This window comes from Nicotiana sylvestris, chromosome 4, assembly GCF_000393655.2.
Source record: "Nicotiana sylvestris chromosome 4, ASM39365v2, whole genome shotgun sequence".
Lineage (NCBI taxonomy): Eukaryota > Viridiplantae > Streptophyta > Magnoliopsida > Solanales > Solanaceae > Nicotiana > Nicotiana sylvestris.
The window spans coordinates 106,251,726-106,279,140 of NC_091060.1; the positions used below are offsets into that span (position 1 = coordinate 106,251,726).

At 39.4% G+C, this 27,415-nt stretch overlaps 1 protein-coding gene and 1 long non-coding RNA gene across 2 annotated transcripts; one reads left to right on the plus strand and one right to left on the minus strand.

Annotated features, from left to right (window-relative positions):
* Positions 1 to 6,350: 6,350 nt before the first annotated feature.
* LOC138889040 (uncharacterized) lies at positions 6,351 to 9,814 on the plus strand. Its single transcript, XR_011406599.1, has 2 exons — positions 6,351 to 7,312; positions 9,577 to 9,814. It is a non-coding gene; the product is annotated as an uncharacterized lncRNA (long non-coding RNA).
* Positions 9,815 to 21,168: 11,354 nt separating this feature from the next.
* Positions 21,169 to 24,374, minus strand: LOC104248549 (nitrate reductase [NADH] 2-like). Its single transcript, XM_009804821.2, has 4 exons — positions 23,360 to 24,374; positions 22,153 to 22,293; positions 21,818 to 22,050; positions 21,169 to 21,416 (listed from the first exon to the last, which is right to left on the minus strand). The coding sequence occupies exons 1-4, from the start codon at positions 24,372 to 24,374 to the stop codon at positions 21,264 to 21,266; spliced, it is 1,542 nt and encodes a 513-aa protein (XP_009803123.1). The 3' UTR covers positions 21,169 to 21,263.
* Between the last annotated feature and the right edge of the window lie 3,041 nt (positions 24,375 to 27,415).

The window sequence follows — 27,415 nt, forward strand, 5'->3', positions numbered from 1 at the left end:
ATCGTATGATGAGGCTTGTGATATTCTTGATGAGATGACTAACACTTCTTCCGCTTGGCAAAGTAGAGCCAATGTGCCCCAGGGTGACCCCACGGTTATTCATTTGCACAAGGAATTATATGATCATGGGCAGGCTATAGCTGAGTTGGCAACCACGATGAACCAACTAGCGAAAGCACAGTTGCAACAAGTTCAAAGTACTCGCCAAGTGAATACCATGGAGGGTGTTAACATGCTTGTCAACAATAGAAGACAAAGAGGGCAACAGAACCAAGGGAATTCGGAGCAATTTGATAATGATAGTGGTGGATTTCAAAATGATGGTTATGACAAACAAATTGAAGAGGTGCAATACGTGAATAATTATCAGGCCAAAGAGGCAATTCTTCCAACCAACAACAATGGATACCCCAAGGCAATTGGGGCAATCAACAACAAGGCAATGGTAATTAGGGGAACAACAACCAAAACAACAACTGGGGCAATCAGAGCAACAATCAAAACAACTAAGAAAATTGGAATGGTAATAACAACAATTGGGGTAGTAATAACAATCAAGGTGGATGGAACAATGGAAACCAAGAAAACCGGGGGCAAGGCTTTCAAAGGCCCCAATGTACCAACAACCGAACAATCCACCCTCATTTCCATCTCAAGGTCCTAGTTCTTCTAGCAATGATATGGGTAGAATTGAAATGATGTTCGAACAGATAATGAAGAAGAATGCGGACTCGGATGCTCAGTTGGCTTTCCACAATACCTCTATTAGAAACTTGGAGGTGCAATTAGGCCAAATCTCATAGTCTTTAAATCCTCGCCCTAAGGGTGCGCTACCAAGTGATACGGTAGTGAACCCAAAGGGTGGGAACAATCATGTTATGGCAGAAACAACAAGAAGTGGGAGAGGCGGCGATGTGCATGCCTCCAAACAAAAGCAAATTGTGGATGATGATGTTGAGTTGCAAGAAGATGAAGTTCCTTTGGTGGTTGAAAATGTGATTGACAAAAATATGAATGAAGAAGTGAGGATTGATATTCAAGATGTCGAGGTGGAAACTCAAAATGATGTGAACCCGTCTAGGGAACACATAATAGACATGCCGGAGCCAGTTGTGTCTAAAGCCAAGGCTCCTTTGACAAGGCCACCTCCGCCTTATCCTCAAAGGCTCGCGAAGCAGAAAACTGAAAATCAATTTAAAAAGTTCATTGACATGATGAAGAGCTTATCCATCAATGTGCCTTTGGTGAAGGCTCTTGAACAAATGCCGAGCTATGCTAAATTCACGAAGGACTTGGTAACAAAGAAGCGATCTATAGACTGTGAAACTATAAAGATGACTCACCAAGTTAGTGCAATAGTGCATTCAATGGCCCCGAAGCTTGAAGATTCCAGTGCTTTCACCATTCCTTGCACCATTGAGAGTGCGGATTTTGCTAAAGCTCTATGTGATTTGGGGGGTAGTATCAATTTGATGCCCTATTCCGTTTTCAATACTTTGGGTATTGGGCAACCGAGGCCGACTTCCATGAGATTACAAATGGCAGATAGAATGATGAAGAGACCATTGGGTATTATTGATGATGTGCTTGTTCGGGTGGACAGATTTATCTTGCCAGCTGACTTTGTGATCTTGGATTGTGAGGTAGATTATGAAGTTCCTATCATTTTGGGGAGACCTTTCCTTGCTATGAGGAAGGCCTTAGCTGATGTGGAAGCAGAGGAACTCACCTTCCGGGTGGGTGACGAGAAAGTGGTCTTTCATGTGTACAAATCAATGAAGTAGCCCAACACTACCGAGGTGTGCTCTTTTGTGGACCTCGTCATAGCAGTGATATGATGACACCAGTGCAATGATCAATGTGGAGGACCCATTGGAGGCCGTATTATTAAATCTTGATGTTAATGAGGATGCAAGCCGAGTGGAGTGCGTGAGTGTTTTACATGGAATGGGCTCTTACTCTTTTGTGCCTAGGAAATTATCTTTGGACCTCGAGAATAGAAAGACTCCACCAATAAAACCTTCAATTGAGGAGCCTCCGATGTTGTAGTTGAAACCACTGCCTCCACACCTCAGGTATGAGTTTTTAGGATCAAATTCTACTTTTCCAGTTATTCTTTCCTCTTGTCTTACTAACATGCAGGTTGATGCCACATTGGCGGTACTTCAAAAACGGAAAAAGGCAATTGGATGGACTTTAACTGATATTCAGGGGATAAGCCCCGCATTCTATATGCACAGGATTATTCTGGAAGATGATGCAAAGCCCTCCTTGGAGCATCAAAGGAGGTTGAACGAGGAAATGCAAGAAGTTGTGAAAAAGGAAGTGATCAAGTGGTTGGATGCCGGGGTTGTGTACCCCATCTCTGATAGCTCTTGGACTTCACCGGTGCAATGTGTACCGAAGAAGGGTGGAATGATCGTGGTTGCAAATTCACAAAATGAGTTGATTCCTACCAGAACCGTCACCGGTTGGAGGGTATGCATGGATTACCACAAGTTGAATAAAGTGACCCGCAATGATCACTTTCCTTTGCCTTTTCTTGATCAGATGTTAGATCGACTTGCTGGGCGTGCCTTCTATTGTTTCTTGGATAGGTATTCTGGGTACAAACAAATATTGATTGCTCCGGAAGATCAGGAGAAGACCACATTCACTTGTCCATATGACACATTTGCTTTTTCTAGGATGCCTTTTGGGTTGTGTAATGCACCGGCTACATTTCAGCGGTGTATGATAGCCATTTTCACCGATATGGTGGAAGACATTTTGGAGGTGTTCATGGACGACTTTAGTGTTGTGGGGGATTCATTTGATGAGTGCTTGAAAAATCTTGATAGGGTCTTGACTCGTTGTGAAGAAACCAATCTTGTTCTCAATTGGGAGAAATGCCACTTTATGGTGGAAGAGGGCATAATTCTTGGGCATAAAATTTCAAAGCATGGTATAGAGGTAGACAAAGCAAAAATTGATGTGATTTCAAGGCTCTCTCCACCTACATCGCTCAAGGGAGTCCGAAGTTTTCTTGGGCATGCGGGGTTCTACCGGAGATTTATCAAAGACTTTTCGAAGGTAGTGAACCCTTTGTGCAAGTTGTTGGAAAAAGATGCTAAGTTCGTGTTTGATGACAAATGTATGCAAGCCTTTGAACTTCTCAAGCATAAGTTGACCACCACTATCATTACCACACCTAATTGGAGCTTGCACTTTGAGCTCATGTGTGATGCGAACGATTTTGCGGTTGGGGCGGTTTTGGGTCAAAGAGTGAACAAAATGTTTCATCCGGTGTACTATGCGAGCAAGACAACGAATGATGCTCAAGTGAACTACACGGTGACCGAGAAAGAACTTTTGGCTATTGTGTTCGCAATGGAAAAATTCCGACTCTATCTTATGGGTGCTAAGGTTATTATTCATACCGACCATGCCGCACTCCGATACTTGATGACGAAGAAGGATTCCAAAGCTAGACTGATGCGATGGGTATTGTTACTTCAAGAGTTTGATTTGGAGATTGTGGACTGGAAGGGTAGTGAGAACCGAGTGGCGGACCACTTGTCCTACTTGGAGGAGGAGGGGAGGCCTCGTGACGGCCTAGAGACCAATGATTCATTTCCCGACGAACAACTCCTTTCGGTGTTGATGAATGATATGCCATGGTTTGACGATGTTGCTAATTTCCTTGTGATTGGTATAATCCCGTGTGAGCTCTCTTCTAACCAAATGAAAGAAGCTCAAGCGGGAAAGTTTGAATTTCTATTGGGATGAGCCATACTTGTTCAAGATTTGCACGGATGGTGTGATCCGAAGGTGTGTCCCGGAGGAAGAGCAATTGAGAATCTTGGAGGCTTGTCATTCCTCTCCCTATGATGGCCATCATGGCGGGGCGAGGACGACCTCCAAAGTTCTTAGTTGTGGGTTTTATTGGCCAACTTTGTACAAAGATGCAAGTGAAATTGTGAAGAGGTGTGATGAATGTCAAAGAGCAGGTGAAATTTCGAAGAAAGATGAGATGCCTCTCAATACCATCCTTGAGGTTGATATTTTTGATGTATGGGGCATTGACTTTATGGGCCCGTTTGTTAGCTCGTGTGGGAACACATACATTCTTGTGGCGGTGGACTATGTTTCAAAGTGGGTTGAAGCCGTGGCTTTACCCAACAATGAGAAGGCCCGGAGTGTTGTTGCATTTCTCAAGAAGAGCATCTTTACAAGGTTTGGTACTCCTCGTGCAATCATAAGTGATGGGGGATCTCATTTTTTTCAATAACACTTTGCTTTTAAAGTATGGTGTCAATCACAAAGTTTCTACTCCCTATCACCCTCAAGCAAGTGGTCAAGTTGAAGTCTCCAACATGGAAATCAAAAGCATATTGTCAAAGACAGTTAACGCAAATAGGATCGATTGGTCAAAGAAGTTAGATGGTGCTCTATGGGCTTATAGAACTTCTTACAAGACTCCGATTGGTATGTCTCCGTATCAGTTGGTGTTTGGGAAAGCTTTCCATCTACCGGTTGAGTTAGAGCACAAGGCCATGTGGGCTTTGAGGAAGCTAAATCTTGAATGGGATGTTGCAGCCAATCTTCGTGTGGAGCAACTTAATAAACTTGATGAATTCCGATTCCATGCCTACTCCAGTTAGTCCTTGTACAAGGACAAGATGAAGTACCTTCATGATAAATATGCTCGTAGCAAGGAGTTCAAAGTTGGTGATTTGTTTCTCTTGTTCAACTCTCAGATACGTCTATTTCCGAAAAAGCTTAAATCAAAATGGAGTGGACCTTTTGAAGTGGTGTGTGTGACCCCGTTTGGTGCTCTTGATTTAAAGAACAAAAATGGGAAAGTTTTAGAGTGAATGGGCATAGGGTCAAGCACTACTTGGGAAAAATTGATGACAGCCACGTGGTGGCACATCTTCATCTCAAATGATTTGATGGTAACCTGCGTCGTGCCGCGACGTTAATTCAGGTGCTTCTTGGGAGGCAACCCTTGTGTTTTTCTTTGATTTTCATGGTGGTATAGGATTTATTTTTGGACTAACTGGTTGTGAGATGCTACAGGATTGTGTTGAACAGTGCAGAACATAGTGGAAAAAGTGTCAGGTCTCTGAAGTTTTCAATGCGGACGTACTACATTTAGTGCGGACCGCACTGATGATGGATGAAATGTCCAACTCTCTGAAGTTTGCCACCGCGGCCGCATTACGTTTTGTGCGGACCGCAGTGGGTTGCCTTTTCAAACTTGAAACAAGCTATGTGGTGCAAACTTCAGTCCATTCTGTGCGGTCCGCATTGGGTTGATAAGACTGGGCCCCAGGTCCTTTCTATAAATAGGGCCTGAGGTCCTCCTTTTACACTTTTCGATCCTTTGCTCTTAGAACTCTTAAAAGCACTGCTCATCTTGCCTTTTGCTCATAGTTAACTACTTGGACTCATTTACCTTCCGTTCATCTCACATCTGGTAAAATCAACTCCCTTTTAATTGCTTTAATTTTGTTATTTTTCTTTTACTATTTGTCTTTCTTGTTTCTCATCCTATTCTCCCCGTATTTCTTTCAATTTTATAGGATTATGTTAGTTATTTTCTTGGTTAATGTGGACTTAAGTAGTTAAAATCAATTGTTCAGAGAGTGGGTAGTCTGAACCCCACCTCTGTGCGGACCGCATTGACATTTTGTGCGGACCGCATTGGCCTCTGTGCGGCTGCACTCCATTTTGTGTGGTCCGCACTATGTGATTTCTGCAACTGTCTGCAACCTTTTATCTTCTGCAACTGTGAACTTAATTGAATCTACTGATACTAACAAAGCATACCTGAACTTGTTTGCAAACAATGGTGAAACAACGAGGCAATGGCTCTAAACAACCAGGCAGAGGAGAATCCTCCCGGGGAGGGAAATAGAAAATGGTAAGATTGATTGTTCAAGCCCGGCAAAACATTAAAAACATGAGGAAGATGATTAAAGCTGCTGATAGGGCAATTAACATGTTTGGGAGTGAGTACGAGCCCTCCCGGGAGATATCTTAAGACTCAATCCCAGAGTACATCCCTGACTGGCCGGAGAGAAATAGACAAAGAGACACTCCTCCCACTTCCCCCGCTGCCTAAGTGTAGACATGTGATTTTTGTCCCTCTCCAAGATTTTTTATATTTTAGTACGTAAATATTTGATTAAGGCCTAATATAGCTATTTCAACTCATTTTGACTCTTTTACTTTATTTTATTACAAGAAAAATAGAAATTACAAAAAATATTTTAGTTTATGTATTTTTCATAATTTCTTTTTTAAAAAAAATACAAAAATAGTACCTTATTTTTATCTTTATATAATTTCGAAAACACAAAAATAGTTTCATGTTTAGTTTAATTAATTAGGATTAACTTTGGCATTGTGTAGTCTAGGGACCCTTCTAGACTATTCTTTGGGACAAAAATAAATAAATAAAAAGACCCTAAGGACTTAACACAAAAGGACCTAGAGAATAATGGGCAAATACACAAAAATAACCCTAAAATCCTAAACCTATAAAAGGAAGACCCTAGACAACAAAAAGGATCGGACTCTAGGACCTAGGAAAAAAGGGTGCGCCGTTTGAGAGAATAGAAGGACCCATCGTTCTGTTACTTCTTCTCGAATTGAAAAACCAGCAACACAAAGAGACCTTAACTTCCATGGCTGCTCCTTAACCAAAACCAAACGACTCTCCGTTCTTCATCTTCTTCTACATTTCTGAATGCACACACACAGATACAATCAGGGAGCCCTTCTTCACCACCTCACAGCTTTGCCACCATCTTCTTCACGCCCCAAAAGCAGCCGCTCACTAAAGCCCCATGTCCGACCACTATTTCTACTTCGCCGTTCAGAGTCCCGGCAAGCTCCAAATTGAGTAAACGGAATACCAAAGAAAACAAATTTGAGAGAACACAACAGTGATGATATTCAATCCAAAAACAGAACCATGAAACTCCAATATAAATTAGCTCCAAATCTCGCGTCTTCAACGCTCAAAAATCAGCTATTTAAATGTGTCTTTCTGGTTCAGTTTGAGCTTTCCGTCAAGCTTTTAGGTCATCGATGGTCGTTGTCTAGAGGGGCTCTGTTTTAGTCGTGCGTTAAGGTATCGTCTGGTTGGTTTCCGGTTTGATTTTCTGCCGGGGTTCTAACATTTGAGGTCTCCGGTCACTGGTTTTTCTAAGATTTGTTTTGGAGCTGAATTTGTTGATAATCGAAGGTGGTGGCTGAACTCCCACACTACTGTTTCCTTCAGTTTATTTAGCCGTGTTGGATTTGTTTCTTGAAAATTCAGGTACTGCCTTCCTCTCAGCCATGTAATTACTCCCCAACACATTAATGCTATGAAATCTATTATGTATGTCTTGTTTATGCCTTTGTGAATGTTGTTGATTGATGCTGTGTGTGAGTTCTAATTTCCGGATAATGCTTGCTAAGTCCATATAAGTCAATTCCTGATTTACTTGATTTGCATCTCCATCACATACTTTTCAGATCCTTTTATGTTAGTCTATGATGTGCGAGTTGGAATTTATTCAACTTAAGTTTGTGGCTAATTTAGAAATATGTTCTGGAGATTGATATTATTGGCACGGTTGGAAGGAAGTTAATAAACCATTAGGAGTTAAATTTAAGAGTTGATTAGTGCTTAGTTATGAAAAAAAATATCAAGAAATTAACGGTGGCTATTATTTTATGGATAGACAACTTTGTTAACCCATTTCACGTGAGTTTTTAGATATAAGCTAATTAGGTGTATTAGTTGTATAATTTTGTGAAAGTAGGAATTTTTTCTAACTCAGTTAAATAGCGTGGATGTAAATTTAGTCCTAAACCGTAGGATAAATTAATTATGAATATCGTAGTTGCTTTAGGTGCGTTATTTAAATTACCTTCCTAAACTCGGGTGCACATTTATGTGATCCAAATCCAAATCCCAACAATGTCAAAATATGTCGAAGACCGCGGGTGCATTTATGTGATGTGGTTCAAGACGTGTTTTAACAGTGTTGCAATATTCTTGAAAATTAAATAGAGCGTTTAAGTTAAAATTTGCACATAGGTTTAACATGTACTAAAATCAAGTAATTAAGCCAATTATAACAGTTGAGCGACCGTGCTAGAACCACGGAACTTGGGAATGCCTAACTCCTTCCCGGGTTAACAGAATTTCTTACCCGGATTTCTGTGTTCGCGGACTGTGATACAGAGTCAATCTTTTCCTCGATTCGGGATTTGAACCAGTGACTTGGGACACCATAAATCTCCCAAGTGGCGACTCTGAATCTTTAAATGAAATAATCCCGTTTCGATTGTCACTTTAAGTTGAAAAAAACTCCCTTATATACCCCTTCATGGGGTGTAGGTAAAAAGGAGGTGTGACAGCTCTAGCGACTCTGCTGGGGATCGAACCCAGAATCTCTGGTTTAGGGTTCAAGAATTCGAGCTTAGATGAATTGTTACATTTGGTTTTATCTGCTATCTGATTTTATTACATGTTTGAGCCTAATGTGCTAAATGTTGCTTTTTACCGCTTTGATATTATCTAAACTGTATATATAAACTGCTACGAAACCCCTCTCTTCCCTCTCCCGAGGAGTGCACGCTGGTCGTGACTTCTTTCTGTTAGTGTCATATCCCAAATAGAACGAGGTTCGGACAAGTTGCAAAGCCGGATGGTCTTTTGGTTACCAGTACGCATCCCCCCCTTGGCTCGAGTTGTCCGCTCTGGAAAGCCAGGTCTAGAACAAATAAACCCAGGTTTTTTAAAACCTAGTATAACAATACCTCATGCCGGATCTCTAGTAGGAACGTTTGTTTGCATCATGTGCATTTTGACTTAGGGGACTCAACATAGGGGTTGGGTCCGTCTAGGACAGGTATACCCCAAAAAATAAAAGACCATCCTGATGCATCTTATGTGCTACATATTGCATTTATTCAAGGATAAAAGGGTCATTTGGCGGATCAATGATAGCTGAGGATAGATGAATGAAAAAAAAACAATGAAAAAAGAAAGAAGAATGAAAAAAAAGAAAAAGAGAGGGTGAAGTGTGAAGATAAAGCGAGTGGGGCCTAATTATGTTTTCTGTTACATTTTGTTAAGAAAAAAAAAGCTTGAAAAATTCAAAAGTTTTTGTACATTTTCATCATTTTTCAAAAATCAAAAATAAAAAAAAGGGGAAAAATAAAATAAAAAAAAGAGTTTACATGTTTCATCATTTTTCAAAAAAAAAAGAGAAAGAAAAGACAAAAAAAACATATTTTCTCTAAATTAGTTGTTATTTTTATTTTTCGCCCGTATCCAATCTTTCTGAACTACGCATACATGATTCTTGTCTTTCGGGGCGTGATACGTAGGCAACCCACATAGCGTCCGGTCTTCCTAGTAAATCTTAGGTTCTTGGCTTTGAGGGGTCTTAAGCCAAATTTTGCACTTCTAATCACTTTTTGGCCAAATAAGTCATTTTGCAAAAATAGCCTCAATCATGTCTTGCATATGTCTAGTAGGGAATGTTATTGTCTCACATAGTGTTTAATTTAAGTTTTCTCATACAGGTGTGGATCCACTTACATGAGTTTGAGCATGACAGATACCCCAGACCACCGCATTCAGGAGTTGCTTAAGGAGATTTCTTTTTATATTTGTTATTTTTATTTTATTTTTATGTTTGGAGTACGTTTTTTTTACGTCGTCTTTTACTTTCTAGTTAAATAGCGTGGATGTAAATTTAGTCCTAAATCGTAGGATAAATTAATTATGAATATCGTAGTTGCTTTAGGTGCGTAATTTAAATTACCTTCCTAAATTCGGGTGCGCATTTATGTGATCCAAATCCAAATCCCAACAATGCCAAAATATGTTGAAGACCGCAGGTGCATTTATGTGACGTGGTTCAAGACGTGTTTTAACAGTGTTGCAATATTCTTAAAAATTAAATAGAGCGTTTAAGTTAAAATTTGCACATAGGTTTAACATGTACTAAAATAAAGTAATTAAGCCAATTATAACAGTTGAGCGACCGTGTTAGAACTACAGAACTCGGGAATGCCTAATACCTTCTCCCGGGTTAACAGAATTCCTTACCCGAATTTCTGTATTCGCGGACTGTAATACAGAGTCAATCTTTTCCTCGATTCGGGATTTGAACCGGTGACTTTGGACACCATAAATCTCCCAAGTGACGACTTTGAATCTTTAAATGAAATAATCCCGTTTCGATTGTCACTTTAAGTTTGAAAAAACTCCCTTATATACCCCTTCATGGGGTGTAGGTAAAAAGGAGGTATGACACCCAAGCATCAGTAAATATATCTTCTGGGTCGTCTGAGGGCTCTGCTGAAGGCAGTGGGGATGAATACTCCACCTCTACCACAACTTCATTATCCAGAGAGGGTGCAGCAGGAGAAGAAGAGGTAGTAGGATAAGGGGTGAGCCCCATGTTGGCGGGGTAGAACGAACTAAAAACCCGGAGGTGTGGCAAGACCGCTTTGTGAGTGAGGTAGCTTATCACAAATTTAGGGAATGGTGGCCGGTGAGGAAGTTGATCTCGGAGAGGAGCTTTGTTGATAGAGACTTATTACCTCACAATCCCAATATGAGAAGGCAGTTTAGGGAGAGAGTTGGCTGGGAGTATTTCTTGAACAACTGTGAGGATGCAAACGAGCACCTGGTCAAGGAATTCTATACCAATGTTGCCCACATCAAAAAGGGCACAAAAATGACCAAGGTGCGAAATCTAAAGGTGCTTTTTGATGGAAAAACAATAAATGATTACCTCGACTTTGATGAGGAGGATGAGGAATTGTATATGGTAAAGATGGAATTGGGTGAGGAGGTCCGTCCCTGGTTGGCACAGTATTTGGCAATCCCAAGTACCACCCCCGATTGTCTAAATGTGAGAGTGAAAATTTTGAGAAAAAGTCTGAATTTCGAAGCCAAGGGATGAGAAACATTTGTGTGCAGCAAATTGGACCCCATTACTCATGACAACTCCCTCCCTCTTCATCGGGTAGTTTTGGTGGCATCGATCATGGCGGGGTACCCGATTAATGTCGGGAAGGTAATGTCTCGGGTTATTATGCAGGTAGTTAGTAAGGGTGATAGAAAATACCCCTTCCCCAACTTCTTGACCATGTACTTTAGGGACCTCAAAGTTAAAAATAGGCCATTTGATATAAAGGTAAAAGCGAAGGCCCCGTTCTTATGGTACATTATACAGGGTGATGACAACCGAAAGAGTAAGAACTTCAAGGGAACAACTACTACCCCAATTGGCCAGTCTGAAGAGCCAGTTGTGGTAGTGGCTCCTACTCAGCCTGCCTCCACCTCCACCGACATTCCTTCTGGTCCATCCACTTCAGCAGATCCCGAGATACCCTCTTCCCGAGACTATCCAGTGACTGCCCACCGACTGAGACAGGCTCTTCTCAGCATCAACAATTGGATGCAGATAGTTTCATCCAAGTTGTTTATCCTCACTACTACAGTGGAAGCTCAATCGGCACCTCCGCCTCCGCAGGTCTCACAGTCTATCGAAGATGCCCTCAAGTAGATTCTGGCCAACTAGAAGAAAATCCTTAACACCCATAAAGTGCTCACAGATGCTATTGATTCACACGGCACGGCCCTCAAGGAGGTTGCTAAGGAGCACAAGAAGTTGAGGAAGACACGGGCTTCCAAGGAGTCCGTAAAGGCGCTGAGGGTTGATGTTGACAAGATGAAGGTAGATCATCTGCCTTTGGACTTATTGCTACAGGACCCAGTACTAGCAGCTCATCCCCAACCTGAGCAGTCCCATAGGCCTCCCAAGAGGAAGAGGATGATTCCCCGAGCAGACGATGCAGTCATCCAGTTGGCAGACCCACCGGAGACCTCCTCCAGTCAGCCACATGATGACCTCAGGAGACAGTCCAGGCCCAGGTCCCAGCAGTAAAGCAGTAGGCCGTAAGGAACCAGTCTGAGGTTTCCGAGCATATTGAGGACCCAGGGACCACTCAGGAGCCCATGCAGCCAGACGGGCCATAGGGAGTCTCTATATCATTTCCCCCTTTTTCTTTTTGGTGCTTATTTGGTTTAGTTGGCATTGGGGGCAATGCCAGCTTTCATTTGAGGGGTAGGCCCTACTTTTATGGATTTGGATTATTGTATATATTTGACAGTTTTTATGCTTTCTTTATTTTTCATCTTTGTATATAATTTTAACATTTCGTTACATTTCTCGTACTTTTATTTTTTTTTACTTTGGGTCTATATATAAAGTTATGTTACATTGTACATAATCATCACATCTATTGTATATTCGATTAAATCTCATCGTGTATATATTCATTTTACTTGCCGCAATTTTTCTCTTTTAGCTTCTTATTTATGTCCGTAGCTTCTTGTTCTAAACATTTGCAATAAGCTTTTGGTTTTCTTAATGCCACGGTTCTTTCCAAAGGTGGAGTTTGTGTGAATCGGGTATGATGGATGGCGTGACAACCTTCTTAAGGGTTTGAGTCCGTTTTTCTTTTTTCTTTTTAGTAGTTAGTGGTAAGGATACCTCAAGCAAAGTTTCACTTGGGCCTAGCACATTTGCCTTTGATCTCATGGTCAAAAATAAATTATTGTATTTAGGATGGTGAAAGTCGCGACTTTGAGATTCTTATGTTGACCTATATTAATCAAGTGGTTTTTCGGGACCATTGTGTGCTCAAATCTTATCTAAGGTTGTTGTGGGCCCCCGACTCTGTGTCTTTAGCAATCCCATAGCGTGTGGTGAGAAATTGCATTGCAAGTCCAAGTCCCGATCCATTGGTCTAGAACTTGCCCTGAATGTTTGTTGTGGCGAAATCTTAAGTGAATTTTGACTTGAGACATGATTATAAGCTCTCTTTGGTCCAAATGATAGCTTGAACACTTCCATAACCTACCAATGATAAGATCCCTAGTCAACCCGTTTGAGCCTTAGACCTTTTTCCTTCAAAGAACCATGATACAAGCCTTTACCCGTTCTATAAGATACCCTCTCTTGGCACCCGATCTTTTCCTTAGAACATGGAAAAAGTATAAGTTTGGGGGGAGAGATGGGCATTTCAACAAAGTGGTAAAAAGGCACAAAATGAAGAAAAGGAAAGACAATGAAAAAGGAAGAAAAGCAAAAAGACAAAAAGAATGTTCACTATGTAAGAGAATAAAAAGGGATTCAAGAAAAGTAAAGAATGAAAGGTGTGGAAGGTTGAAAAAGGAGAAAAGATTTGAAATGAATAATAAAGAGTGACAGTGTGTATCTCTAACCCCTTAGAAAGAAGTGAAAAGACTCAAAAAGTCAAGTGAATGTGTGCCAAAATGAAACAAAAGAAGTGCTTAAGGGAAGATGGAACCTACTTAGACCATACATTGCCTACCCTGAACCAAAAGCCTTCACTATGTCTCCGCAAAAGCCCTATATGATCTTGAGTTGAATGAAGCTTACATTAGTGGTGACTCACATAAGGGGCAAACATATGATACCTAGATTTGGACTTGTGACTTTTCTTTAAGAGAGATGAGTGATTTTCCATTAACCTCGTTCTGAGTGCTACTATTCTAAAGGTGAGGTTTGCTTAGGGAGAGTTGAGGATGTGTAAGTTTGGGTTCCACAATGGCCAAAGTAATAGAAATAGTTCTTTGATGTGCTGAGTCAACTCTTGATGCTTTTGTGCCACACTTAATCCATGGTGTTTCAAAGAGTAAATGTTGTTAATGATTCATTTGTATTGAGGGCAATTGTTAGTCTCAATTGATGCTAGATGAGGTTACTTTAGGACAACTGAAATTTCCTTAAGGGGTGAGTCTTATTTTGTTGCTTGAGGTTAAGCAAAAGCTTAAGCTTGGGGGAGTTGATAACTAGGGATTTTGATGCATTTTATACTCCTTCTTGCTTATGTTTGATTAGAAATTTGTATAAAATAGTCCCAAAAGGCTCACAAGTTGTGCTTGATTGTAGGTTTGATCAACAAAGTGACAAGATATCAAAGATCAGCTCAAAAAGTTGTGAAACTTGCACAAGTACCAAGACAAGACAAAGCTCAAGCAAAACAGGCCCAATGCGGCCGCACACCATTCTGTGCGGTCCGCACAAGTGAGGTTTAGAGAAGGTGATTTCCAGACCAACAGGCAATGCGACCACATGAGATTTAATGCGATCCGCATTGAAGTCACTGCGGCCGCACTTGATTTAGAGCGGTCCGCATAACCAAAGATCAGAGAGTGCCAGTTTTGGAGATTGAAGTCAATACGGTCCGCACTCCATTTCATGCGGACCGCACAAGAAGCCATCGCGGCGGTAGTCCATTTTGTGCGGTCCACATTGCCCGAGTTCAGAGAGCTGGATTCTCAAGCTTAGAGCTTTAGCGAGGCCGCACGTGATTTTGTGCGGTCCGCACTAGCCCCGTAAGGGTATTTTTGTCCAGACTTTTCAGCTTAGTATAAATAGCTTTTTTCCCATTTTTAAGTCATCAGATAGTTTTCTCTTCAGAGCTGTGCTCGTGACTTCATAGTTTTAGCTATTTTGAATAATTTTAGCTACATTTCAACATTGAATCTTCTTGTTTCATTTAGTAATTAATTAATATGAGTTTTTCTTCATCTATTTCTTGCTTTTCTTCTTTAATTATGAGTAGCTAGACCCATAAGCTAGGGTTGTGGCTCAACCCTAGTGTGGGTAATTGATGGGTCTTGTATTTTAGGGCTAGATTGACTATGGGTGTTTGATATTTGGGCTAATTTCATGTTTAATTGCTGAATTAGTGGTTGCAAACACTAGTTTGTGTTTAGTTGACTTGAGCTCTTCTTGAGAAAGAGAGCCTAAGTCTCTGAAATTGGTCCAACAAGGAATTGGGGCGTATTCAAGAGATTGATAGCCCCAATCAAAGGGATAAACCTCGAGAGAGTAATACCCGACTTGAACCTTGATTGCTTGTGCAAATTTGTATACCCAATTGGTCTTGAGATCGGGCAAAATCACTCAAACCACCAAGAGGTGTAAAGTGGGTAAAATCGTGCAAATGTTATATCATACTCCCCAAATATATCAATCATGTCTTATATTCAAGTACCCGTCAATTGACCACCTAGGCGAAGGTCACTACCGTAGTGCCTTTTAACCATTTGAACAACTTGCAATAGTTTACTCTTAGTTTATTCCAGTTTAATTTAACATTGTAGTTTGAAAAAAGTAGAAGTAAAACAAAAAGCCAAAAATGTTAAGAAGTGCAATTTGAAACACATACACGACTCTAAATTAGATAAATATCCAACTCCAACATCTAGCTCCCTGTGGAAATCTATCCCGACCCTAAATCAGGTTAAAAAATGCTTCGACCCTCTCTTGCTACTCAATAGTAGTGCAGTGTAGGCTCCGATCAGATGGTAAGTTTGTTAGATCATCAAAACACAAAGTAAAGTACTTATGCCCAATGTACTTGTAACCTATCATCCAAGGTGGAGCTATGAACGAAGAGATTAAAACACTTAAAGAAAAACACACCTGGAGGTGGTAGACTTGCCAGAAGGGAAGAAGCCAATTGGTTCTAAGTGGGTATTCAAAATCAAATACAAGTCAAATGGTGAGGTTGAGAGGTTCAAGGCATGACTGGTTGCAAAAGGATACACTCAACAAGAAAGGTTAGACTACCATGAGACATTTTCACCAGTTGCTAAAATGGTAACTGTGAGAACAGTCCTTAGCATAACAGCCTCAAATGGGTGGATCTTATATCAAATGGATGTCAATAATGCATTCCTATAGGGTGATTTATATGAGAAAATGTACATGTTATTTCTACAAAGTTTCCAAAGCCAGGGGAGAATAAAGTCTACAAACTAGTGAAGTCACTCTATGGCTTGAAACAGGCTTCGAGACAATGGAATATTAAGCTCACATATGCCTTAGTAGGAGCAGGATACCAGCAGAGTGCATATGATCACTCCTTGTTTACTAAGCAATAAGGACATGACATTGTTATCATCTTGGTGTATGTTGATGATCTTTTAATCACTGGTAGCAACATGTCCTTAGTAGAAGAGGCTAAGATTACTTTGCATACCAAATTCAAAATCAAGGATTTAGGGGAACTTAGATATTTCTTGGGTATAGAAGTAATGAGATCAGATAAGGGCCTACTGCTAAACCAAAGGAAATATGCATTGGAGTTGATTTCTACCACAAGATTAGCTGAAGCTAAAAATTCTTCTACTCCCATTGAGACAAATCAAAAACTGACTACCATAGAGTAAGACAAACATGTAGGACACAATGGAGATAAAGAATTGCAGGATATAGCAAGTTACCAGAGGTTAGTGGGAAAACTGCTCTATTTAACCATCACACGTCCTGACATTTGTTTTGCTGTGCAAGTGTTAAGTCAGTTCATGCAACATCCAAAGCAATCTCACATGGATGCTGCACTTAGAGTAGTTAGATATATCAAAGGCTCACCTAGATTTGGTATGTTCCTAAAGAGGGGTCCTATCTCTCATCTCACTGCCTACTGTGATTCTGATTGGGCAGCATGTCCAAATACGCGAAGGTTAATTACTGGATATGTTATAAAACTGGGAGAATCTTTACTATCACGAAAGTCCAAGAAGCAGCAAACAATAAGTCATAGTTCAGCTGAAGCTGAGTATAAGAGTCTTGCAGTAGTAACAACTGAAATTACTTGGCTAGTTGGCTTGTTAAAGGAATTGAATATTGCTTTACAACAACCAGTTGATCTCTATTGTGACAACAAAGCTTCTCTCCAAATTGTAGCAAATCCTATATTTCATAAACGAATAAAGCATATAAAAATTGATTGTCATTTTATCCGAGAGAAGATAAAAATGGACTGCTCATACCTCATCATATCTCAACAAAGCTTCAGTTGGAAGACATCATGACAAAAGGACCTGGTGTTGTACAACACTGTTTTCTTCTTTTCAAGCTAGGAGTGTTCTATGTATTTCACTCTCCAGCCTGATGGGGAGTCTTGGGATATAATGGACCAAATTGTACACAATAGAAGTAGAAGGGAGTTGTTTTGAGTTAGTTAATATTAGTTACTTATTAGTGGCTGTTTTGACAGCTGTAAGTGAGCTTTTAGTTAGTTAGCACTATATAGTACAGCCTTGTATTGATCAACAATTCCAGAAGAATACAATTACGATTTCCCTTCTTCCTCACTTCATTTCTCTATTTTCTCGAGCTAGAATCAAACATAGTACATTGACAAACAATCTTCTTGGTCTAAGAGCAGCCTGAAATTTACACTCAGCGTGAAGGAAAGTGCTTTTACTAGTGAAGTCGGTCCCCGAAATTCCAATGACAAAGTCAAAATTATAGTGGCCTCCTTAAAATTAGTTTTCTAACTTTTTTGATTAATAAATAGAACTAGATCTCGACCTGCCTTTCTCACACCAACAAAAATAGATCGCAACGCCTAGGGGCGGATACACGTATACCCAAGCGGCGTTTGTGATGATCCACAAGGTTATCTCATATTTTTGAACCCAATTCGGAGTTCCGAGGCCTTTAAGACGTTATATTCTTTTTCCTCGATTTGCGTGCAGTTCGGGCGCGTTTTCGAAAAGCCTTTGTGTGAAAATTTGAGAAAATGCTAAGTTTTGCCTTTAAAATTGATTTAGTTGACTTCGGTCAAAATTTAGAATAAACAGACCCGAATCCATATTTTGATGGTCCCGGAGGGTCCGTAGTAAAATATAGGACTTGGGCGTATGCCTGGAATTGAATTCCGAGGTTCCTAGCCCGAGAAATAAATTTTTGAAGAAAATTGTTAAACTGAAAATATAATGGTTTTTAGAAATTAAATAATGTTTGATCTTGTTGGTATAGGGCCCGTATTTTGGTTTCGGAGCCCGGTACAGGTCCGTTATGATATTTAAGACTTGTCTGTGAAATTTGGTAAAAACGAAAGTGATTTGACGTGATTCAGACCTTTAGTTGAAAAGTTAGAAGTTTTGAAACTTTCTTAACAATTTCATGCAATCTGATGCTAAATTCATAGTTCTAGGTGTTATTTTGGTGATTTGATCGCGCAAGCAAGTTCGTATGATGTTTTAAGACTTGTGTGCATATTTGGTTTGAAGCCCCGAGGGCTTGGGTGAGTTTTGGTTAGGCTACGACATGATTTTGCACTTGGGAAAATGTTGCTGGTATGCTTCAGCTATTGCAGACCCCTGATCTCGCAAATTGTGAGATCAGGCATCGCAATTGCGAGCCCTGCAGGGTCCGCTTTTGCGAGCCTTTCTTCGCAAATGCGACTAGGAGACTGGGCCAGCAGAGTTCGCAAATGCGAACGAACCTTCGCAAATGCGAAGTAGTCAGGGAAGAGGGATCATCGCAAATGCGACCAAAGGTTCGCATTTGCGATGCGTCTCTCGCATTTGCGAGCTTCGCAATTGCGAAGCTCAGGTCACAAATGCGATACCTGCAACTGTGCAAAAAGGGACTTAGATGGGATTTTTGATTCATTTCTCAAATTTTCAAGCCCTAAACTTCAAGAGGCGATTTTTCAAAGACCATTTCTTCCCCAAATCATAGGCAAATGATTCTTAGCTCATTTCTTTCAATCTATTTCATCTTTTTATAAGATGTCATCCTAGAATCTAGGGTTTTTAATGGCGGAATTGGGTATTTTTGGGTAAAACTTAGGGATTTTAAAATTTAGAGATTTAGACCTCAAATTGATGTCGGATTCCAAAACCAATTGTATATGCGGGCTCGAGGGTGAGTGGGTAATCGGGTTTTGGTTTGAACTTCGAGTTTTGACCAAGCGGTCCCGGGGTCGATTTTTGACTTTTTGGGAAAAATATTGGTAAACTTGTAATTATGAATTGGAATTGATTTCTTTAGCGATAATTAATGTTATTAAGTTAATTATGACTATATACGAGTGGATTGGAGGTGGAATCGAGAGGTAAAACGGTAATTGAAGCTTGATTTTGGCCGTGGAATCGAGGTAAGTATTGTGACTAACCTTAGCTTGAGGGATTAAGTGTTGTTGCCTTATTTACTACTCCCTCTGTTCCAGTTGATGTGAACATATTTCCTTTTTGATCCATTCAAAAAAGAATGACCTCTTTCTAAATTTGGTAACAATTTAGCCTACACTTACAATTCTACCCTTAATGAGAAGCTTTTATAACCACACAAATACTCTGGACCCCCTTTTAACTTGTTTAGGTCCACAAATTCCAAAAGTCTTCATTTTTTGTAAACTCCGTGCCCAGTCAAACAGGTTCACATAAATTGGAACAGAGGGAGTACTTGTTTAGTTATTGAGTACAACGTATAGGTGAGGTGACGAGTATCTATACGTTGTTGTTAGGTCATAACATGCGAGTGAATCTTATACTTGTGACTATTGTGTTTCTTTATACATACTGTTCATGCTTAAACTAGTTATTCTTTATGTTAAACTAGTCTTATTATGTTTTCCTGGTGTTGGATAATTGTTGAGTATTGACTCAAGTTGAGAATCATATAGTGAAGTTAAATGTTGAAGCGAGGTTATTTATTGATAATTTCCCTTGTAGGATTGATACTATTTCTGCTGTTTGGGTGAGGAAGAGTGTAAAGCACGAAGAGTGATGCCGTGTAATGTTTTGTGAGCGAGTGATAATGCACGAAAGGGTGATGACGTGCCATATTCTGTGAGTGTTGATGCAAGAAGGGTAATGTCGTGCCGTATTCTGATATTGATAATGCACGAAGGGTGATGCCGTGCCGTTTCTGTTGTTTCTTAAGCACGAAGGGTAATGCCGTGCACATGATTGCTGTGTTATTACTTTTGTCGATTCAAAGAATGATATTTACTGATTTCCTGTTCTGTACTATTTTCAGAATATTCGTAGTCCCCTCAACATGTTTTCCCCTTCCCGTTATGATATGTTAAATTTATGTTATTATTATTCTCTCGTTTATGATTTAACTGCACAAGTTTATATTATTGTCGTGTCCTAGCCTCGTCACTACTTCGCCGAGTTTAGGCTCGACACTTACCAGTACATGGGGTCGGTAGTATTGATACTACACTCTGCACTTTCTTTGCAGATTTCGGTGCCGGACCTCATGAGTAGAGTTGGGTTGTTGCCTTCAGTCCACAGGAGACCCAAGGTAGATCTGTCGGCGTTCGCAGATCTTGGAGTCCCCTTCCCTCTATCTTAGATTTCCTGTCTCTTTTCATTTCGAGAACATATGTATTTCCTTTAAACCGGTGTTTGTGGAAAATTCTTAGAAGTTCGTGGATTGTGACACCAGATCTTTAGGGTTAGCCGTGCATTAGTGTTTTAAACTGTTAAATTTTTTTTGCACTTCATATATGTTTAGTTTAAATTAATGTTAATTACTGTTTTGGTTAATGATTAATGTGTTAGAACTGTATCTGTTGGCTTGCCTAGCATTCTATGAGTTAAGCGCCATCACGATCCCGACAGTGGAAAATTTGGATCGTAACAGTGTCACGTGACACCGCTTCGTCGGAAACATCTACTATATACATACAAAGAATACTTGACAAACATATATTATTTGTTTCCAATGACATCACTTAGCAATTCACATTGCGTTGTCCACTGGTTAAGCATGTCTTTCCTTTGCAAGGGTCGGGGGATCAAACCACAAAAGCCACATTAATTCCTTACACTTTTTAGCCCCATTGTCTGAAAATAGCATGGATGAACTATGAAGCTCTCGTAATATTCCAAGTGATAAATATTTCTATTTCTATAGAATTACTAATCCTAAACTTTGTAAAGGACTACGTAATTCTACTTATACAGAAAAATTGTCTTGTTCTTTTTCATTTCCTTCAATATAGATGAAGAATTAAAAGATAGAATATTTATGTTTGTGGTGAAATTTCTTTAATTATTTACTATCGTTAATTAGTAGCTTTATAATTCAATATTCATTTTAGTTTTTAGATGTGACATCGCTTGTGAATAATTCTGCGTACGCCACTGGCCAACCAAGGAGGAATGCGTGTTGACGTTTCGTGACATAGGCCTCTAACCTGATCTAACTACCTTATCCGTAGCTTACAAGCTGTGTCATAGTGCATACGAATTCTTGAATATACAATCTCAGAAATAATATGCAACATAGGATTATATGATAAGGAAGACATTGTTTTTAAAAAATAAAAAAAGGAAATACGTACAAATAAACTTATCTCTCCCAATCCATATTCCATATCCGAATGCAACTCTCCTATAGTGCTTATTTTGATATCTCCAAGACTCTCCGCTTCCCCATCCATCCACCTGACTGGTTTCCAGGTTGGTTCGGGTGCTCAAACACTATCGCAATCTCTCCCTTGTGAGGCTTGACCACATTCGTCTTCACTCGGAACCAGCAATTATTCATCATTCCCTGATTATTGTACAAAATTAGTTAATTAACATCCAACAAATTGCATGGCACGCAGTTTCAATTTTCAGTGAAGGTTTTTGATTTTAAAAATAAACGTCTTATTCTCACTAGAGAATATAATTAGACCATGGATTCAATAAGGAAGAATAATTATACTATTAGACTATGGATTAAATTATACACATACACTAACAAACTACACTATTTGTATATTGTAACTAGATATGGTAAGTAATTATTTGCTTTATTTCCTAAATTACCAAATCAAGCTTTTTTGCTTATTGTTGTAGAATACTTTAACTTAATAGTGTAATATTTTTACGTCATCAGCGTACATTGGAACTCATTAAACTATGTTGCGAGTTGATAGTTAAAAAGGTAAAAGAGATAGTGAATTTTACCATGACGTTCCAAATAAGCTTCTCGGGTTGAGTATTGATGGTCTCATCCCAAGCTCGAACAGCAATTTCTTTGGCACTGAGCAAGCCTAACACCTCAACCTCGAGTGACCAAAAGCACCAGCACCAGTACTTGCCATACTTTGTGGGCTTTTCTGGGTGCACTACTCTGCACACTAGCCACGTGTCTCCACCATCCATTGTCACTTCCACACGTGTTACCTTTTTCCCTCCACCTGTGCGTTGTATTTAAAGAAAGAGGAGAAAATTTAAAAGCAAATCCCTTTGGGTTTTTATAGAAAAGAAAAAAAAGAAAACAGAGTCAAACGTATACTAACCAGAATAAGCGTAGCCCTTCAACGTGTAAGGTTGTCGAGCCGTCCACGAGTTAATAGGCAAGATATCTTCATGACTCGGCGTTGTAATAACAGAGTTGATATTGAGCTCATTGATTATGTATTCTGGCTTGTACCACCATCCTGCACACAATTATATTCATCGCGCAAAACATTCCAAAATCTCTAATTTTTAGTGTACATCACAATACATAGAGGGTTAACAGCTAACCTATGAAAAGAAAAAAAACAGCGCGCTACCCTGTAACTGTAAAGACGAGTTAGCATTTCCCAATGTATATATGTCCCGTTATCCTTAACCTTCCTAAAATATGACAACTTATAATTGACCTAAGAAAGACAGAAAAAACAAGTATGCAAGACACAACATATTCAATTAGTCGTGATCTATTATAATAAGTACAAACTATTAACTTGAGAATATTGTAATTATACATTGTAACGTGTTACCTATATGATAGTATTTACATTGTATATATAAGTTTAACTATAAAAAATAGAGTATATATAAGTTTAATTCAACTAAAAGTACGTTATTCCATTGTTGCCACTAATGTGATAATGTAAAGTTAGTTTTAGACTATGCATCAGAGTGAAAAATTCAAATAATTTTTATGAACTTAAATCTCAAATGCTGTGTAACGTGTATAGAAATTAGTTAATACATCAAATTAGAACCTCTAATACACTGATACAGTAAGGAATTTGTTAATACCACCATATCTATTGAGAAATACTTCCTCCATCGCAATGTATGTGAAGATGTTTGAATGGTGCGGAATTTTTTAAAGAAAAAGACCATAAAATATTCCATATATATTTATGGTTATAATTTAATAAATTATTTTATAAATAAAAAAATTATTTTTTTAAAATAAACTAAACATAAAAGAATGTCAACATATATAAAAGGGAGTAACTAATTAAAGTAACCACTCACAAATAGTGAGACGAGTGACTTGGTAGCATGTTAAAATATACTACTAGTAGTGTAAAGATATGCCTCTATATATATATATATATATAAATTAAGTCCTTGCAGTAGACAACATAATGTGTATTGAAACATGTAGCTTGTCTTATTTTCCCCTTTTATGGTGTTAAGCTATAGATATCTTTTGGATAAATTAAACTCATAATTATACTAAATGGACAAATTAATTAGTCATCTTAATTCAGAATTACGTACCATCAGCATTAGCAAGTTCAGCATTAACATGAGAAGGAAGAACTCTATTATCCTTGTAATGATAATAGCTCACGGACTCTTGGGTAGTGACTACAATTCTTTTCAACCACTTCACCATTCTTCCGCCAATGAATCCTGGAATAATCATTCGTGCTGGAAACCCGTGGTCGGGTGCCAATTTTTCTCCGTTCTGCATGTAAGCTATGATGATATCTCGTGCTGGATCCATTGCAAATTCCTTCTCAATGCTGGTTCCATACTTTGAACCACAACCTCCGGGCAATACATCCGCACCTTCGAAACAAACGTTAAGTGCCCCTTTTTTCCTGCTATAAATACCGCACCGTTTCAGCAAGGCGCGAAGGGGTACTCCGCGCCATAGAGTTGTTGAAACGGCAGCGGCACCCCAGTTGAAACCAATGGTTTGTTTAACCATGTTCTGTTCTTTCCTTCGATTGCCAGCACACACAAGCGTAACGGGCAATTCTCTACAAGGGAATTCATTAACCAACTGGTCCATTGTGAATTTCATAGAACGCTTCACTAGACCCGTGACTTCCACGGTCCAGTCATCCCACGTGCCCTTGGGAACCGGTCCGTGGTTACGAACGTAATGAAGTGGGACCGGTGTGATAAAACCGTGGTGCATGAGCCGGTTCAAGGGTGGTTCGGAGTTAAATGGATGTTTTCCAGTAAGACGAATCAAGGAAGCGTTCCGTTCGACCCAATTATCAGCGGTACCTTCGTCCCTAGTGTCGTGAACAGATGGCTCTAACTCTGAATTTCCTTTTTTGATCATTTGAAGGTACTCGTTATTTTGGTGGTCATCTTCATCATCGTCCTCGTCGGATGATAAGTATTTGTCAAGAAAAATGGTGGGGTTTGAAGCATTATTCCGAGGGAAAGAGAGGGTAGGGATAGGACGGTAGGTGTAGGTGCTAGTTCGAACCACGGGTGGTATGCCCCGTTCAAGGCGACTATTAATAAGATTCTGGTTTCTGATAGATCCTGGCATGGCTTTGGTATCTCTCTTAATTTTTCTCTCACTTTCTCTCTAGCTAGTTTACTACTACTACTTCCTTCCTTTCCTCTTTATATACCAAGATATTTAAACGACTTTCTCAACGACCTTCGTAGTCCATACTGTACAAATGTGGGGCCACGCCAAAATGGCATCTCAATTCTGTTTATTACGCATTCCCAAACGGCAGAGTTAGGTCCCCTTGGCCGTGGGGGAGGGGGTGAGAAAGGGTACATGAATGGTTGTGATTTTTGTTTAGGGGCTGCCTATATGTAGCAAAGAGGTTACGGTGCAGCTGTTGCTTCGGGCTAACAGCCGCTTCTTGTTTGTCAGGGTCGTGTCATCTGTGACATAGTATGCAATCATGATTTAAAAAATATCTTTTCACAATTAGATCATTTAACAAATTATTAGAAAGTATTTAACTAAATATAAATTGGTAAAATACCAGCTTTGGGGTAAAAAAGAGATACCAAAGCCATGCCAGGATCTATCAGAAGAGCTAAATACCTTTTGGAGTAAATAATTCTACGCCCATAGTATACATAGCTAAATCCTTCAGGTAGTGGCCGCATTATATAAGGGTCGATATTACTACGCCTAATTCTTTCTTTTTTTTTGGGTAATTGTGCAACCGCCCTAAGGTTTGATTTTCGTAGCATATGTTTTTGATCGAGTGTTAAGCAAAGACCAGGCGAATTCTAGCCATGTTGAGACTTGAGTCTAAACAAATCGACAAAATAACGAGTCGAGCTGAGCCGAATCCAAACAATATTGTACTCAATTAATCTTCCACACTGTAAAGAGTCGAGCCAGATTTGAATTGAGGGGTGGAGGGCTGGACGAGGGTCCAAAGGTTTTTTTGTCCTAGGGCCATATCAAATTACGTCTGCGGATATGCAGCCATTTAATTTCTTGTTTCCCTGTGTTTTGCCTTGAATATATACTGAAGATGTCAGAAATAAACTATAGTTGTATAATCAAAAATAGTTGCAAGTAAGTGTGATACTAAATATAGATTGGTAATTTACAAATTACGGAATAAAGTTGTTCTAACCGGATAAGTGCACTGCTAGTATAGAAAAAAATTTGCCGCACCTAAGGAATAATCGTGGTTGTCTACTGCCATGAACCTTCATGAAAAGATCCTGAGAATTAACTCATATTCAAGAAGCAATTTAGTTCCATCCTCAACACAAGTCATCTGAAAACTATAAATCTTCAGTTGGCCGGTGTTACTATAGTTAACAAAGACTCAGCTTAATTGTCTAATCTGTTTACCCGTAAAACAATGTTGGAAAATAAATATATCCCGCTCAGGAATAATATGCATGGTAAATAATAATAACGCAAGAGAGTAACAATGACACCAAATCTTTTAATGAAGCCACTATAATATTGCAATTTTGTAGTGTCAAAAGACTATAACGACTCAAAAGAAATAACACTCTTTATTTTAAATATCTTACCACAATATTACTCTCACTCTATTTTCTCATAGGCTATAAAATAGTCTGTGAATTACTCTCACAGCTCTAATACTTCTCTCTTATTTTGGTGTGTTTTAAATGAAGAACGGAGGCTTCTATTTATAGCAACAGCTGCCGTCCAAATAGCCAATGAAATTGACTTGTTGCCGATTTGGTCATGCAATTTGCATTTGCAATTTGCCTACAATTTATCAACAAGTTTGGCACCCACAATTGCTGTAAGGCCCCGTAATCTTTTTTACCTAAAACCCGGAATTTCGTAGTGCTGAGGTACGCTTATATGTTTGTGATTGGAGAGATTCTTCGCGACTTGCAAGCTCGCCGCGGCTTGGACTTTTTGGGTCGAAGAATGCACTAAATGGTGGATGGAAAATTTTGGCTGAAGAGAGCGATTCTGTGGCCAAGTTTGCGATTGTAGAATCATTTTGCGGGCCGCATATCGTCCATAAAGTGGAGCAGAAAACTTTTGGAAATTTGAAGGTCAATTGTACGGTCCATTATGCGATCGCATATCCATTATGGGGACCGCATTTCTATCGTGGAATTGGAATGAAAAATTCGAAAGGGGGATTCTACGGCTCATTCCGCGGTCACAGAACTAGTATGCGGACCGCATATCAGCCGCAGACTGGTCCAGTTTTTGAGCATAATTTTTCGTGGCTATTTTGCGGGCCGCATATTGATTATGTGGTACGGTCTGCAACCGAAGTCCTGAAAAATGTTACCCGACCCCATTTTTATAAAAACCATTTGGGGGTTATTTTGGCTGATTTCATCCGATACTTTAGAGAGTGGTGAGAGTATCTTAGAGAGAGAAAGAGGAAACCTAGCCATATTGCTCATCAAATCTTGCTCAAGCCTTGAAATTCCACAAGAAAGCTCACTAGGTCTTCATCCTAGAGGTAAGATTCTATACCCTAACTCTTAATTTCGAAATTTAACTAAAAATTGGTAATTGGCAATGTAATTATTGGGTAAGGGAGTTGTTTATTTTGCATGTATGTGTTATCAAAGGGTGTAGGAAGGTTGTAAACTAAAAATGACAAAGAATGGGTTGTGGAATGATGGAATCCTCCATAAAAGGACCTTGAAACCTTAATGCACACCTAGTGTTTGAGAAAATGCTCAAATGAGCTAGAACCATGATCATCTTCCTAATTTTGGTTCAATTTGTTATAATTCTAAAATAAATTGAAGTTGCTAAGAATTCCGGAATATTTTAGAGTTTGAAGAAGCTCACTTGAGGTATGTTGGCTAAACTTCTTTCTTAGAATTGAACTCCACGATGTTCATGTAAGTTATGTAAGACCCGAGTTGATCACTATGAAATTGGCTATTCCGAGTAAACTTGTGTTGAAAGATTTATGTTCAGTATGTGTTCTGAATGCTTTTATCATGCTATGTTATCATTTTCGAATATGTTAAAAGTATGGGTTGTGTGTTATAAATGTTATAACTTCAAGTCAAGTTTGAATGAAGGTGATTATGACAAATTATGTGAAAAATCTCTATATGTCTAAGACTTTTAATTGCTCGCATGTGTAC